This window comes from Euprymna scolopes, chromosome 39 (genome assembly GCF_053919585.1).
Source record: "Euprymna scolopes isolate OS-2025 chromosome 39, ASM5391958v1, whole genome shotgun sequence".
In the NCBI taxonomy this organism is placed as follows: domain Eukaryota; kingdom Metazoa; phylum Mollusca; class Cephalopoda; order Sepiida; family Sepiolidae; genus Euprymna; species Euprymna scolopes.
The window spans coordinates 9,811,483-9,828,506 of record NC_136520.1 but is presented as its reverse complement, the minus strand read 5'-3'; the positions used below and the strand labels follow the sequence as shown (position 1 = coordinate 9,828,506).

Genomic DNA, 17,024 nt, shown 5'->3' with positions numbered 1-17,024 from the left:
TCTCAGTCGTGAAGGATTTCTCCTCCACCGAAAGAGAACAAGAAATAGAAGTGCAGCATCTGAAGAACAGATGCTACACTTTGATTTTGACCAAAAAGCCTAAATTACTGGTAGTAATTCACCAAATAAATATCACCATTATATATATGTATTGGGTTGATTTCTATCAATATTGTATTCTATTTTCGAGTTTTGAGCGACTCTTGAGACTTCGCAAGTGACAAACCCACGTCATAGCTTTGTTTTCGTTCTATCTTAGCAACTCAGCATTGCCAACGTTTCAAACTAAATAGGCGCTGTAAAATAAATTAAAACACGAAAAACTTATTCAGAGTAACTTATCTAGCCTTTGGTAACGTTGATTTGTTATATATTTGTTTTAGACCACTTTTTTCTGTTCTGCTGGCTAGAGTAAAAATACCCCAAAATCGTCAAAGATTAAATATTAAATATCTTTATCGTCTTCAGTCTCTCCTTTTTTTTTTTTTTTTTTTTCAATTTCGTGACTTTTCTTCTGAAAAAAAAAAAAAAAAGAATAAAACAAAATGTCTTTTCTCGTTTCCGAATTTTTTTTAGATAAAAATTGATAATTCGTATTATTTGGATTCTTCGGACTTACAGTTGAGTTATTTCAACGATCCGTAGCGTAGTGGATAGAGTGCTTGGTCAATATTCAGTAGTAAAATAGAGTGTGAAGGTTCAATCCTCAATGCGGGCGACACTCAAAGTTGCGAATTGCTTAAGACTTCTAACTAGTCATGGCTGACGGAATGAGAGCATGCTACCCCCTGCTACCTTCGACTAAATAAAGGGTTTCGTTTGACATTCCGGTAAATATGAATTCTGTTCCAAGTTAACACTCATTTTTAAAATGACGACTTTTATGGGTATCCGGTATACTAAAAACGAACCATATTCAAATTTGGGACAGAGAAGTAGATTTCTTGATATTAAGGCATTATTTTCAATGTATCATTTATAACAAATCGCCGTGGCGTTCGCCATTCTTAACAGGGGAAGGAGGGGATGTTTTGTGACACGCATGCGCATTGGTACATTTCAGTTGGGGTGAGGGAAACAGTCACCAGTGAAAACATAAGGGATTACATCTAATGATAATAAAGGCCTTAATATCTAGAAAACTACTTGTATGTCCCAAATTTAAATGTGATATTCGTTTTCAGCATACTCCCAAACTTAGAAAAGTCGCCATTTTAACAGTAAATGCTGAGGTTGAAAGATAGTAAAAAAAAAAAAAAATAAATAAATATACCGATATTCCGTGTAGATTCCCGAATTCGACAAGATACACCTGAAGAAGGTCGAAGGTCTCATCGACAGAAACGTTGTGCAAATGGATTTCAAGACGAGAACAGAAATTCGAAGAATCCAAATAATAGGAAAATGTTCGCTTTTTGTCATATTTTTTTGCTCGATTTTTAATTGTTTGTAATATTTCATTCATTTCTTATTTTCTATTTTTGAAATTCTGTCTTTTATTTCATTCAGAAAATTTTCATTTTTCTTTTCATCTCGAAGGTTGCTTTATTTTTTTTTTCTTCCTTTGTTTCGTTTCTGTATGTTTTTTTTTGTTCTTTATAGTTCGTGGTTTGTTTTTTATTCCGCGTTTTGTATTTAATGATGTCGTCGGTCGCTGTGGTGGTCGCCATGTTGTTGTGTCTTGTGTTCCGTGAGGAGGGGGATAGCGTGTGCTTCGCTCATCTCCTTGTTGGCATCAACCTAGATGAAAAATAAATACCCAAGAAAAACGTGTTAAGACTCATAAAACAACAAACAATAAACACAGACGCACACACTCATACATACACACGCATTTATATGCAAATGTAACAGGGTGACCCCCCCCCCAAAAAAAAACAAAAGCTAAATGGAAGCTATCTAGAACATATGCTGTAGAACGGAGAAAAAAAAAGGGGGAAAACCCTATACACACGCATTTATATGCAAATGTACATTATATATATATATATATATATATATATATATATATATATATATATATATATATATATATATATATACACAGAGTGACCCCTTAAAAAACAAAAGCTAAATGGAGGCCATCTAGAACATATGCTGTAGAACGGAGAAAAAAAGGCCAAAGACCCTAGTGTTTTGATGTGATGTTTTGATGTGATGTTTTGAATATAATAAACTAGTTATGACCAAAGTTTCATTTCATTTCATTCGGACAAAACACTAAGAAACGGGGTCTAATTAGATTTGGGGCCCGTTTTTTGGGTCACCATATATATATATATATATATATATATATATATATATATATATATATATATTCTTCAGAATAATGTTAACAATGAGCTGGTATGGAAGGATTACCCAATATACAGCTTGGACCTTATTACCTCACTGCTTTAAAGAACAATAACCATGGATTTTACCACGCAATTTGGATCTAAAACTTTCATATCTTTTCAAATTCCATTACTATATGACTTCCGATTAATCAATTATCTTGACTTTGACTTTCCATGTCACACTGCAAATAGGGTACACACCTTATAAGTATTTGCTAATATTTATCCTCTGAAGAGATGGTAGACATCGAAACCCTATAAGTTAAGGAGAAAAAAGTATTCTTTGTCTTGCTTAGAATAATAACAATCTTTGATATGAAACTAAAAAATGTCACTTCCAAAATGTTTTTTTGAAATTCATTTAATTACTACAATATATATATATATATATATATATATATATATATATATATATATATATATATATATATATATACACAGTGCCGGCAAAATGAAAGTCCGCACTTGTAATTTTTTCAAAAACTTCAAATTTAAGCTAAATTTAATGTAAGTGTTTAAACAGCCTATACCTCCTTTGATTCGCGTTTTATGCCTCTATAATATAACCTGTTCGTATTTGATTTTTAATTTAAATATTCTAGTGTTTATGTCAATTAAAAAAAATAAATTCAAATTGAGGAGGCAAAAAGAAAGTACGCAGCAACAAATTTGCTTAAAACCAGCTTAAATTATCACCCCCATAATCAGTTTCAAATATCCACCAACAGGCAACAAAGCATCTCTAATCGTAATTGTTGTTGAATATACGACTTTCTTTTAGTGATCGTCTAGAGCTCATTAATCTCCATCTTTCTGGTTTATCTAATCGAGAAATCGGCTGCAAATTGAAATGTGATGAGAAAACGGTACAAAAGACTGTGAAAAGGCACCAAAACACCGGCAATGTTCGTGATGACCCAAAATCTGGTCGTACTAGAGTTACTTCTAACAGGAAATACAACGCTATCAAGATCCGCAGCCTAAGTAAGAGATTTGAAACGGCTTCCCAAATCCAACAACAGTGCAACCTTGTTAAAAAGTGCTCTCTTTCTACTGCCAAGAACTGATTAAAGGAATTTAATTTGCGGGGATATGTTGCAAGACGCAAGCCAATGATTTCTGTAAAGAACAGAAAGCGCCGTCTGGACTTCCTCATATGCAATAACGATCATGACTCTTCATATTCGTCAAAAGTGTTTTTTAGCGACGAAAGCAAGTTCAATAGGCTAGGCAGTGATGGTAGGCAGTACGTCCGTCGGAGGAAAGACGAAGAATGTAATCCTAGGTGCTCAGTTTTAACGCTGCAAGGTGATGGAGGTTCAGTTTTGGTGTGAGGCATTATTTGTATCAATAGTCCAGGGCATGCAAGGTCGAATTAATTCAACCAAATACATTAATATGTTGACGGACGATTTTCTACCCTACTTTGCCCGGAATTTGGATGGTAATCCCATCTTCCTGCAGGATAATATTCCTATTCATACAGCTGGCAATGTCAAGAGCTTCCTTTAAGAGCATGATATTCCGTGTTTGGATTGGCCTGCACAATCTTCAGACCTCGATCCTATCGAAAACGTATGGGATTGCATCAAGCAACAGTTACGCAATGATAAAATTTCAAATTCGCAGGAACTTTGGACAAAAATTAATGAGACAAAAATTAAGTGGGATGCCCTTTCCCCGGAGTATTGCTGCAGTCTAATTCAAGGAATTCCAAAGATTGCAGACCGTCAAATTACAGAAGGGCTTTGCTACTAAATATTAACTAGTTCATTGTGTTCCTATTGTAGTTGTGTTGCATTAATGTCCTAAAGTTACATTTAAATAACAATTTTTCATTGTGCGGACTTTCTTTTTGCCTCCTCAATTTGAATTAATTTTTTTTAAATTGACGTGGACACTAGAATATTTCAATTAAAAGTCAAATATGAAAAAAAGGTAAAATTATAGAAGAATAAAAGGTCAATCAAATGATGTATAGTTTGTTGAAACAATTCATTAAATTTAGCTTAAATTTGCAGTTTTTGAAAAAATTACAAGAGCGGACTTTCTTTTTGCCCTCTCTCTCTCTCTCTCTATATATATATATATATGTGTGCATGTGTGTGTGTGTGTTTTTGGCTTAGATCGTCTGACGAAATCGGCAGGATAATTTATTAGCATGTTTATTGAAATAACATGCAATGATTTAAGTAAAAATCTCCGAGGTTGATATAATAAAAAACATATTTAGCTCTACTAAAAGGGTGAGCACTTTTTCCCCTGCCTTTTATCCAAATATACCTCATATATATATATATATATATATATATATATATATATATATATGTATATATATATGTATATATATGTATATATATGTGTGTGTGTGTGTGCGTGTATATATATGTCTTTGTGTCAATGTGTCTGTGTGTATATATATATATATATATATATATATATATATATATATATATATATATATATAGATATATAGATATAATTGATAATTTTTTTATGCCTTCACACACTGGTGTTTCATGCCGGTCGGGAAATTCGTATCCAGTCACAAAGCCACCTTTGACCATTTGCTAAACCTCTACCTGTCCACCTACTTTTGGCTCACCCTGTATATACCTATACATATATTTACGTACGCATATATATATATATATATATATATATATATATATATATATATATATATATATTCTTATTTACACATACACATACACACACGCAAACACAAATATACACACACCCACACCCACACACACACACACATATATATGCATATATATAAATACACATGTATATGAATATATACACCCACACATATAAAGACGCACACATTATATACATACTAGCGGTATACTCGCGGCATTTCCTATGTTGAGATGTATTAATGGTAGAAAATATGATTTCCTATAAAATAATTCTAGCATAATGCATTTCGATTTTTCGTAAACAAATATTTGCTGTTTTGCTTCATTTCACCTAAAGAAAGGCGCATTGCCACTTGGACATAAGAAGCTATTATTTGAGATCATGTCTAACAGGGGATTAATAGGTTTAGAGTAGCGAGATATTTGTTCACATTACATTTAAAGTTCTGCATGTCAGAGAGGGAAGAAATCGGAAGGCAATTCCAAAGTCTAGAAGTCTGAGTAGAAGGATTTCCCGAATCTAAGGATCTCAGCAGTGGAAGGGGTGGGATTTTGCTTCTTGTTGGGTTTATAAGGAGTATGTACGTCGAGGCGACACACGTGCTATGCGTTTATCAGAGCACTATCATTAAAGTTCTGCAGCGATGGTCGATAATACGAGACCTATTATATTTGAGCTTTTTGGACCATGTCTGAGAGTGATAGACTTGTGGTAGATGTACTAACCTAGATGTGGCAATAACATTCCATGCATGAGCGAATATTGGTTCAGGAAACACCGAGGTTGAGGATTGTGCGATCGTTGCGTCACTATATTCTTTGCGCACAGTTACTATTTTATTGTTTTTTCGAGATATAATAATGCAATTTTCTGCAGGCTACACAAAATAAGAATATAGTGACAATACTGATTCAGAACCTGACACAAAATTGTGTCGACATTTTCAGGCAGTTTTGTTTTTATCATAATTGTTTCCATAAAACATGGTTTTCATTCATAGCTGTTTCTATGAAAAAAATTGTTTTCGATCATAACTGTTTCTGTGTAAAAACTTTTTTTGATCATTGTTTTTTCTATGAAGAAAAATGTTTTCATCATAGTTTTTTCTATGAAAAAAATTCGATTATAGTTGATTCTATGAACAAATTATTTTCGATCATAGTTGTTTTTGTGAAAAAATGTTTTCCATCATAGTTTTTTCTACGGAAAAGTGTTTTCGAGCATAGTTGTTTCTGTGAAAAATAGTTTTTCGACCATAGTTGTTTCTGTGAAAAATAGTGTTTTCGATCATAGTCGTTTCTATTAAAAAAATCTTCTGTGAAAAGAATGCGATCATAGATGTTTCCATAAAAAATTGTTTACAATCATAGTCGTTTCTATGAAAAAAATGTTTTCGATCATAGTTGTTTTATGAGAAAAACTGATTTTGATCAGAGGTGTTTCTGTGAAAAAATTGTTTTCGATCACAATTATTTCTATGAAAAAAATTGTTTCAATCATAGTTGCTTTTATGAAAACAATTCGATCATTGTTATTGCTGTGAAGATTTTTTTCAATCATAGTTGTTTCTATAAAAATATTGTTTTCGATCATAGTTGTTTCTTCGAAAAAATGTTTTCAGTTATAGTTGTTTCTATAAAGTATTGTTTGCGATCATATGTGTTTCCACGAAAAAATGTTTTCGATCATAGTTGTTTCTATAATCTTATCTTCTTGTATTAAAGTCTTAGTTTTAGTTTTCAACTTATTGCCTGGCAGTTAGCCTTTTACATGCTGTTTGTTGATCATAATTTTTCTATGAAAAAGATGTTTAACCTAACCTACAAGATAATACGTTTGTGATTATTAAATCAGCTGAAAAAGACTACAAGTTTCAATTAAATCGATTCATTGGATTAAGATTTTCTTGAGAAAATATTTTTCGATCATAGCTGTTTCAATTAAAAACATTGTTTTCGATCATAGCTGTTTCTATGAAAAATATTGTTTTTGATCATAGCTGTTTCTATGAAAAATATTGTTTTCAATTATAGCTGTTTCTATGAAAAATATTGTTTTTGATCATAGCTGTTTCTATGAAAAATATTGTTTCGATCATAGCTGTTTCTATGAAAAATATTGTTTTCGATCATAGCTGTTTCTATGAAAAATATTGTTTTTGATCATAGCTCTTTCTATGAAAAATATTGTTTTCAATCATAGCTGTTTCTATGAAAAATATTGTTTTCAATCATAGCTGTTTCTATGAAAAATATTGTTTTCGATCATAGCTGTTTCTATGAAAAATATTCTTTTCGATCATAGCTGTTTCTATGAAAAATATTGTTTTCGATCATAGCTGTTTCTATGAAAAATATTGTTTTCAATCATAGCTGTTTCTATGAAAAATATTGTTTTTGATCATAGCTGTTTCTATGAAAAATATTGTTTTCGATCATAGCTGTTTCTATGAAAAATTTTTTTTAGCGAATAGTTGTTTCTATGAAAGAATGTTTAACGTTAGCTACTGGATAATACCGTGGTGATTATTCAATTAGCTGACAAACGACAAGTTATATCAAGAAGATTTTCGATCATAGTTGTTTCCATAAAAAATATTTTTCTCACGTTGTTTCAATGAAACCATATTCTTCGTTATAGTTGTTTTCAGGAAAAATAATTGTTTACGTCATAATTGTGTTATAAAAAAACTGTTTTGCGTCATTATTGTTTCAATGAATAGAATATTTTTCGTCACAACTTACATGAAAAAATGTTTTTCGTTATAGTTGTTTGCGCAAAATTTTAGTTGTTTCCATGTTTTACGTCATGGTTGTTTTCTTACAAAATGATTTTTGTCAATTGTTTCCATGAAAAAAAAATGTAACCCATCATAGTTGTTTCAACGAAAAAAATGTTTTCGATCATTTTTTTCCGTGAAAAAATGTTTTTCATAATAGTTACTTTCATAAAAATATATATTCCATTGTTTTCCATCATGGTTGTTTTCATTAAAAGAATTGTTTTCATCGTTACATAAAAAACAACTATTTTCATTGAACATTTTCTTGCAAAATAAATAAATGAATGCATAAACTTCTTAGATATTTTCCACGAATAAATGTAAATAAGATTTTTCATTTTCGTTCATAGTTGTCTCCATGTTTTCGACTTTAAAGAAGAACTGATTTCTGTAGGACACTTATTAGAAATAAAAAAATTTCTTTCAAAAAATAATTTTTTTTTTAATTAAACTATAATAGTCTTATCTTCTTGTATTAAAGTCTTGTTTTCAGCGTTTTGAATTTATCGTCTGGCAATTAGCCTTTTACCTGCTGCTTGTCGGAAACTGCCGGAAGATGCCGACGCGACCCTATATTCGGTATTATCGCTTCCAACCCTCAACCTGATTTTGTATAGGCTGAATACAGACCTCTCTGTGAACCATGTGCCTTTTCGGGGAGAACGACAGTTTCTCGAGCGCGATCAGATGCCACCTGGAATAGATAATAGACGAGGTAAAGAACCAGGAAGAAACTGTACGTACTTCATAGATCAGGCCTGATCTTTACATATAAGCTAATTCAGTACTGAAGCTAGGACGATCAATTTGTGAACGTGTAACTAATTTTTTTTACCAGTCATAATTCTGTAGACACGAGTAATGATTGAACGGAATCTAATATCTACCCAAACGCCATGGAGAATATAAACAGGCCCGGAAGGGTATTATTATACAAACACCGTGACAGCGTTAGGGTTAGGGTTAGGGTTAGGGTTAATTCGCTGTCACGGTGTTTGTATAATATTACCCCCGGAAGTTTTATCGACTGTAGCAAAATAACATTGTTTAAAAAACAAAGACTTGAAGCATCTCGCTGCTTAACTCCCTACTTAGAAGACCACCGTTAATCTGTCCGCTAGCTCACAGTAACTTTTAAATCCCATTGGCAATGTGGCTTGTTGGGGAGATGAATATGAATAAAAGAAAAACGGAATTCGGTTAAATAAGTTTATTAAAATTAGGTAAGTTCTAATACGCTCTACTGGACGATGGGGCAGTTAGAATCTCGGCTAAAAATCGGCTAAACATACAAATGCAGGCATCCATATATCTACATTAACATATACACTTTAATATATATATATATATATATATATATATATATATATATATATGTATATATACACACGTGTGTGTGTATATATATATGTGTATATATACATATATATACACGTGTATATATATATATATATATATATATATATATTAAAAGTGATGGTTGTGTAGTTCCAACGAGAGAAAAAAAATGTATATTTAAAAGAGTGTAGCCATCAACAATTGTGTTTTTTTTTTAAAGGTTTTCATCATATTTTTATTTTAAAATATTTTTATAACGCGTTTCGAGCTTAGGGTGTGCTCTCTTCAGATGTTTTCGTAAAAAGATTTTCTTTAAAATGGGAGTTTGAAAACTTATTTTTACCTCTGCTGATGCTAAATGTGTGTTTTCAGAGTGATGTGGTCTCAGACATCCTGTCTCCAACCGTAAGTCTTCAAAGTGTCCGGTCAAAGTTAGATTCAAAGAGGGCGCTTTTGGTCCATTTGGTGAAGGGTTTTATGGTTTTTTAAGGTTTTTTTTTAAAACTTTCTTTCCCCATGTATAGCACACACTCACACACAATCACACACGCATACATATACATATATGTACATGTACATATGCACACGCATACGCACGCAGTCACATACACATATACACACGCACATACATAGAAATATATGTAGGAGCATACATATATACATACCCACCTACACACTCACACACGTACTCACGCACATCCATCATTAACACGTCAGGCACATATTGGTAAATTTTTTTCCCCAACCAAAACACGCATGCATACATGCACTTAATCATTCAAACATAAGTACACGCACACACACAAGTAAGATGGAGAATAAGTAGGAGAAGATACATATACACACATATACACGCACATACACATATACATATACATACATGTATGTACATACACACTCACAAACATCCACATACTATGTAGGCACATACACATGCACACACATATATGCACACACATAGAGAGACATATGCAGGGGCTCACACATACGCGTATATCTATATCCACACGAACACATTTACCCACTCATACATATGCATACATATGTATATATATATACACACACACATACAGATGCGTATACATTCATCTACCCATATATATATGGACACATGCACCCACAATCACACATACACATACATATTCATACATCCTACCTTATGTATATATTGTTGAAGCTTTCTTTCTTTTCTAATCCAAGCACATATGCATACATGTATTCAGTCACCCAAACATAAGTGCACGTACACACACAAACAAGATGGAGCATAGATAACAGATGATATATCTATATATATACACACACGTATACACAAACAACGAAAGAATACCTTTACTAAACAACCCCTACCAAAACATCCTTACAATGCAACACAACTACCACAGGCATCACATAATTCAAAACACTGTCTACAACTCTCACCCCTCATATCCCACACAAAGAAACAAACCCCTAAGGCATCTCCCCCATCAACGGGAACAATTAGAACATCCCATGCAACACTAATACCAACAAACAGACCTACCCTACAACAAACCCCGACAACACAACCCTATACAACAATGCATGTATCCTCAACAGCAACACCAATTCCAACTGAAACACAACTATCCAACACAAACAACATATAACGACAACCCATTCAATCATTTATCACTGAACCCCCACAATAATGTACACAACACTCATTTTACAAGGAGACATCACATCACCCTAAAACACATCCCTCCTCGAAACAAGGAAACAAACAACACCCACCATTTTTTAGGAAACCCCCAGGGAACAACAATTCCAGGTTAGAAAAAATTAGACCCCAAATCATCAATTTATCCACATACTCCTTATCAAAGAACGAAATGGAAATACTGAAGCTGGGCCTCAAATTCTGCCCCACCCCTAAAAGTAATATAGCGGAACTAAAAAAGGACTTTAAAGAATTCGAACGGAAATTTAGACTAATAGAAACACTAGATAGCAAAGGGGATAAAGATGATTCTTTAGTAAAAAACAAATCAACATACTTCCCTAACAAACAGAACAACACAAAAGAACTAAACAGCTACTTCGAAAATCTCTGGAACCTTAATCTCCAAAAAAAAAAGACAAAACCACAAGCAACCTCACACATAAGCAAAAACAAGCACTCGAAAAGATCCGTAATAATAATGACATAATAATAAAAGAAGCAGACAAAGGCAGTGCCGTAGTAATCATGGACAAAACGTATAAAAATTACAGAATTACTGGATAACAAACACTACTATAAACCCATTAGTACCAACACAGATAACACCACCATCTCAAAAAATCACAAAACTTTGCACAACACACAACAAAATATTAAAAAAGAAAGAAAAGGACTTCCTCACAAATTTCATTACAAAGACCAACAACTTCTACGGACTGCCTAAAATACACAAATCTGGCGTAATAAAACTTGCCATCGATACACAAAACTCAGAATATATTAGCGCTCCAAACCCTAGTGACCTTACATTTAGACCCATTGTAGCAGGACCAGCCTGTCCGACAAGCAGACTTAGCAACTTAATAGACATCTTATTACAACCTTTCACAGATCAAGTTAAGAGCTACATAAGGGACGACATCCATTTTCTTACTACCTTACCACATACAGTAGAAAACGGGACACTATTAGTTACATTTGACGTTAGCAGTTTATATAGTAATATACCTCATGAATTAGGAAAAGAAGCAATAATATTTTGGATCAACAGACATGCACAAACACTACATCCTAGATTCACAAAGCAATTCATTATCGGTAGTATAGACATAATCCTAAATAATAATTCCTTCGAATTCAACGATGGCAACTACCTCCAAACACTAGGTACAGCAATGGGAACGAAAATGGCACCGACTTACGCAACCCTTACATTAGCCTACCTAGAAGAAACCTTATATGAAAAGATAGAACAAAAATTTGGCCACAGCACTAAAAAACTGCTTCTAGAATCATGGAAAAGGTACTTAGATGACTGCTTCATCCTATGGAAACCCACATGGGGGAACATCACAGACTTACACACCATACTCCAGAACCTACACCCAAAAATTAAATTCACCATAGAACAAAGCTCTACAGAAGTACCTTTCCTAGATATACTGATAAAGATTAAAGACAATAACATTATCACAGACATTTACCGCAAACCTACAGACACCCAACAATACCTACACTTTAAAAGTCACCACCCTAAAAGCTGCATAAAATCAACTCCCTACACCCTAGCACGTAGAATCTGCACCATAATCACGGACAATAACCTTCGGAAAATCCGACTCAAGGAACTACGAATAAATTTAAGAAAAAGAAAATACCCATTACAACTTATAGACAAAGGGATCCAACTTGCGACAAATATACCAGTAGAAGATTTGAGAACCCCTAAAGAACGAAACAAAGAAAAAATCCTAACATACGTCTCCACACACAACACAAACAACCCAGAGCTTTTCACAGAGATAACGAAAAACCTCGTCCTACTTAACCAAAACACAAACTAAATAACTTCCTTAAAACAACAAAAATAATAAAAAGCAAACGCCAACCCAAAAACCTAAAACGCATGCTTACCTCATCCAAACTCAATCAAGACGCAACAAAAGGAGTCACAAAATGCAACAAACAACGATGTGGAGTCTGCAACATAATATTAGAGGGAAACACATACACATTTACGAACCCCATACAAACATTCAAAATTAAAAAAAAACCTAGATTGCACCTCAAAAAACGTGATCTATGTAATAAAATGTCCAGCATGCGATAAATCCTACATAGGCGCTACAAAAAACCTTAGTAATAGAGTATCCCTACACCGATCCAACATCAAAATCGCAGAAAAAAAGACACCTGCATGTATTACAATATATACACACATGAAGTGGAGGCAGATTCGAGATAATGCCCATCTTCCAAACTGACAACTACTTCTACTTGCTAACACAAGAAAAAAACTTCATAGCAAAGTTTAACCCCGCCTTAAACATCTCTCCATAATCATACACATAAATAGGCAAAACATAAAATACACTTACACGCATGCATACTGGGGTAAATGTGCACCCTCACACACGAAACAAAAGAAGCACAATAAAGCACGCGCCCACTTTCACGGGTGCGCGCGTCCATACCCAGTACAGTACCATTTCTCTAAACAAAACAAACAATTAGAAATTATACGTATGTGTGTGCATGTGCACACATATGTGCATGTATATATGTGTGTATGTGAGTGTATACATATGATTGTGTATAAGTGTGTTTGTATATATATATCATCTGTTATCTATGCTCCATCTTGTTTGTGTGTGTACGTGCACTTATGTTTGGGTGACTGAATACATGTATGCATATGTGCTTGAATTAGAAAAGAAAGAAAACTTCAAGCAATATATACATAAGGTAGGATGTATGAATATGTATGTGTATGTGTGATTGTGGGTGCATGTGTCCATATATATATATGGGTGGATGAATGTATACGCATCTGTATGTGTGTGTGTGTATATATATATACACATATGTATGCATATGTATGAGTGGGTAAATGTGTTCGTGTGGATATAGATATACGCGTATGTGTGAGCCCCTGCATATGTCTCTCTATGTATGTGCATATATGTGTGTGAATGTGTATGTGCCTACATAGTATGTGGATGTTTGTGAGTGTGTATGTACATACATGTATGTATATGTATATGTGTATGTGCGTGTATATGTGTGTATATGTATCTTCTCCTACTTATTCTCCATCTTACTTGTGTGTGTGCGTGTACTTATGTTTGAATGATTAAGTGCATGTATGCATGCGTGTTTTGGTTGTGGGAAAAAATAACCAATATGTGCCTGACGTGTTAGTGGTGGATGTAGGTGAGTACGTGTGTGAGTGTGTAGGTGGGTATGTATATATGTATGCTCCTACATATATTTCTATGTATGTGCGTGTGTATATGTGTATGTGCCTGCGTGCGTATGCGTGTACATGTGTACATGTACATGTATGTATATGTATGCGTGTGTGATTGTGTCTGAGTGTGGGGAAAGAAAGTCTTTTAAAAAAACCTTAAAAAACCATAAAACCCTTCACCAAATGGACCAAAAGCGCCCTCTTTGAATCTAACTTTGACCGGACACTTTGAACACTTACGATTGGAGACAGGATGTCTGAGACCACATCACTCTGAAAAACACATTTAGTATCAGCAGAGGTAAAAATAAGTTTTCAAACTCCCATTTTAAAGAAAATCTTTTTACGAAAACATCTGAAGAGAGCACACCCTAAGCTCGAAACGCGTTATAAAAATATTTTAAAATAAAAATATGATGAAAACCTTTAAAAAAACCCACAATTGGTGATGGCTACACTCTTTATATATATATATATATATATATATATATATATATATATATATATATATATATATACAGGGTGCTCCCAAAGTCTGGCTACATAATCTACAGGATGCTTCCATAATGTCTGGCCACATAATGTAGCCTGACTTTGTGGACACCCTGTATATATATATATATATATATATATATATATATATATATATATATATATATATATATATATATATATATATATATATATAATATAAGATTTTTCCAAAGGTTTAATACATTAAAATGGCAATGTACGTATATCAATAATTTAAGCCATGTAAATTGACTCAAATATTAAGTAAATATGATTGGCATTTCTGTAATTTAGCATTCATATATACTTGCACGTATAAATAAATAAATAAATATATATATATTTATATTAATGACCATACATATATATATATATATATATATATATATATATATATCTCCATTAATTTAGTAAATTATACTCGACGGTAAGAGTACACACACACACACGCACACACACACACCCACAAATATATGTTAAAATATGTCTCTTTTTCAATTATATATCATCTTTCCATGATATCAATCCTTTAAGTTACGAAGCTCAGTGTAATTACAGAGCATATAACAAGTAAATTACAAACGTTTATATTCTAAATTTCAAGATGCAGACCATCTTATTTCTTTTAATCACTTTGATAGGCACAATTCTTGACAGCACCCGTTTCGCAGCGCAAAAATTATTTACTGTATTATTATATCACTCAATAAAATATTATTGGAGTAATGCAATAATTAAATGAATAATTTTGCGCTACGAAACAGGTGCTGTCAAGAATTGTGCTTATTTGAAGGAATAAATTGTGAAAATAGTTAACATCTTTAAATTTGGAATATAAACTTTTTTCATTTATATATACAGTGATGATCATATTTATTGGCACGGTAAAATAAAAGTTAAATTTTGTCTAATAAATTCTAAAAAAGGGATTAAATTAAAGAAAATAACAAAGTTTATTATGTATCTTTAACTGGCCTTTCCGATGCAGCAATCGGATTTTAGAAAAAATAAATAACAAAGGAACAACAAACATAATTGCAAAAAACCCTTGTTCAAAATTATTGGCACGATTTATTTAATAATCAATTGTATAGCCTTTGGCCTTGATTACCTTCCTCAGTCGCTTTTCATAGTTTACAACCAAGTTGTTGCACTCTTCAGTAGTAATTTTAGCCCACTCTTCCTGACAATAATCCTCCAATTGAATAAGATTCTTAGGCTTCCTTTGCATTACCCTCAATTTTAATGTTCTCCATAAATTTTCAATTGGATTAAGGTCTGGGCTTTGTGATGGCCACTCCAAAACATTAATATGATTGTCCTCAAGCCATTTCTTAGTCAGTTTAGCCGAATGCTTTGGGTCATTATCTTGCATGAACCACCAACGACGACCAAGTGAGAGCTCTTTAGCAGAGTCTTTCAGGTTTTCATCCAATATTTTAACATAATCTTCCTTTTTTATGCTACCTGTGACCTTAACAAGTCGCCCTGGTCCAGAGGCAGCAAAGGATCCCCAAAACATCAAACTGCCTCCACCGTGCTTCACTGTGGGTATGGTGTACTTAGGCAGGAAAGCTTCGCCAGATTTTCTGTAAATATAAGACACTTTATTATGGCCAAATAACTATTTTCGTTTCGTCAGTCCATAGAACACGTTTCCAGAATGCAACATCTTTATCAATATGACGTTTTGCAAAGACTAGCCTTGCTTTCAGGTGCATAGGCTTCAATAAGGGAGTCTTTCTCGGACGACATGCTTTTAAACCAGCTCTCTTCAAAACTCTACCAACTGTATGTCGAGATACATTCACTCCAGAGGTGCTCTGTTCATCAACAATCTCCCCAACAGAGATCCTTGGGTTTTGTTTTACTTGTCGAACAATTTTCCGTTCATCTCTTGGGGAAAGAATCCTTTTTCTCCCTCTACCCTCTAAACTCATAACGTGGCCTTGCGATTTGAACTTGTTTATTATGGCTCTAACAGTGGATTTGGGAAGGTTTAGCTTCTTTGAAATCTTATCATAGCCCTCCCCATTGGTATGGCATGCTACAACAAGCTTCCTGACGTCCTCACTGTGTTCCTTAGTTTAAACCATGGCGATTGAAAATTATAATTTAGTCACTTATAATAGTTTAAATAAATCGCTATCTAAAAATTATCTGAAAAAAATTATTCACTGAATTAGCGTTAAACAAGCATAATATGGCTATAAAAAAGTTCAGAAAGCACGTAAACCGGAAATTGATTGATATTATACTGATACTAAAAGAAAAACAAAGCCGTGCCAATAATTTTGAACAAGGGTTTTTTGCAATTATGTTTGTTGTTCCTTTGTTATTTATTTTTTCTAAAATCCGATTGCTGCATCGGAAAGGCCAGTTAAAAATACATAATATACTTTGTTATTTTCTTTAATTTAATCCCTTTTTTAGAATTTATTAGACAAAATTTAACTTTTATTTTACCGT

General features: G+C 33.1%; 1 protein-coding gene across 9 annotated transcripts in view; it reads right to left on the bottom strand.

The window, feature by feature from the left end:
* Positions 1-1,544: 1,544 nt before the first annotated feature.
* LOC145263644 (PDF receptor-like) overlaps positions 1,545-17,024 on the bottom strand; it is a 787,341-nt gene continuing 771,861 nt past the window's right edge. For 4 of the 9 annotated variants that reach the window (XM_080120502.1, XM_080120500.1, XM_080120501.1 and 1 more), the window contains exons 13-14: positions 8,398-8,461; positions 1,545-1,740 (exon numbers count right to left, since the gene is read on the bottom strand). In XM_080120502.1, coding sequence (XP_079976628.1) covers positions 1,736-1,740; positions 8,398-8,461 — 69 coding nt within the window. In that variant the 3' untranslated portion in view covers positions 1,545-1,735. Of the gene's footprint in view, positions 1,741-8,296; positions 8,462-17,024 lie in introns of all 9 variants that reach the window. The other 5 variants (XM_080120498.1, XM_080120496.1, XM_080120497.1 and 2 more) reach the window with 2 other exon arrangements.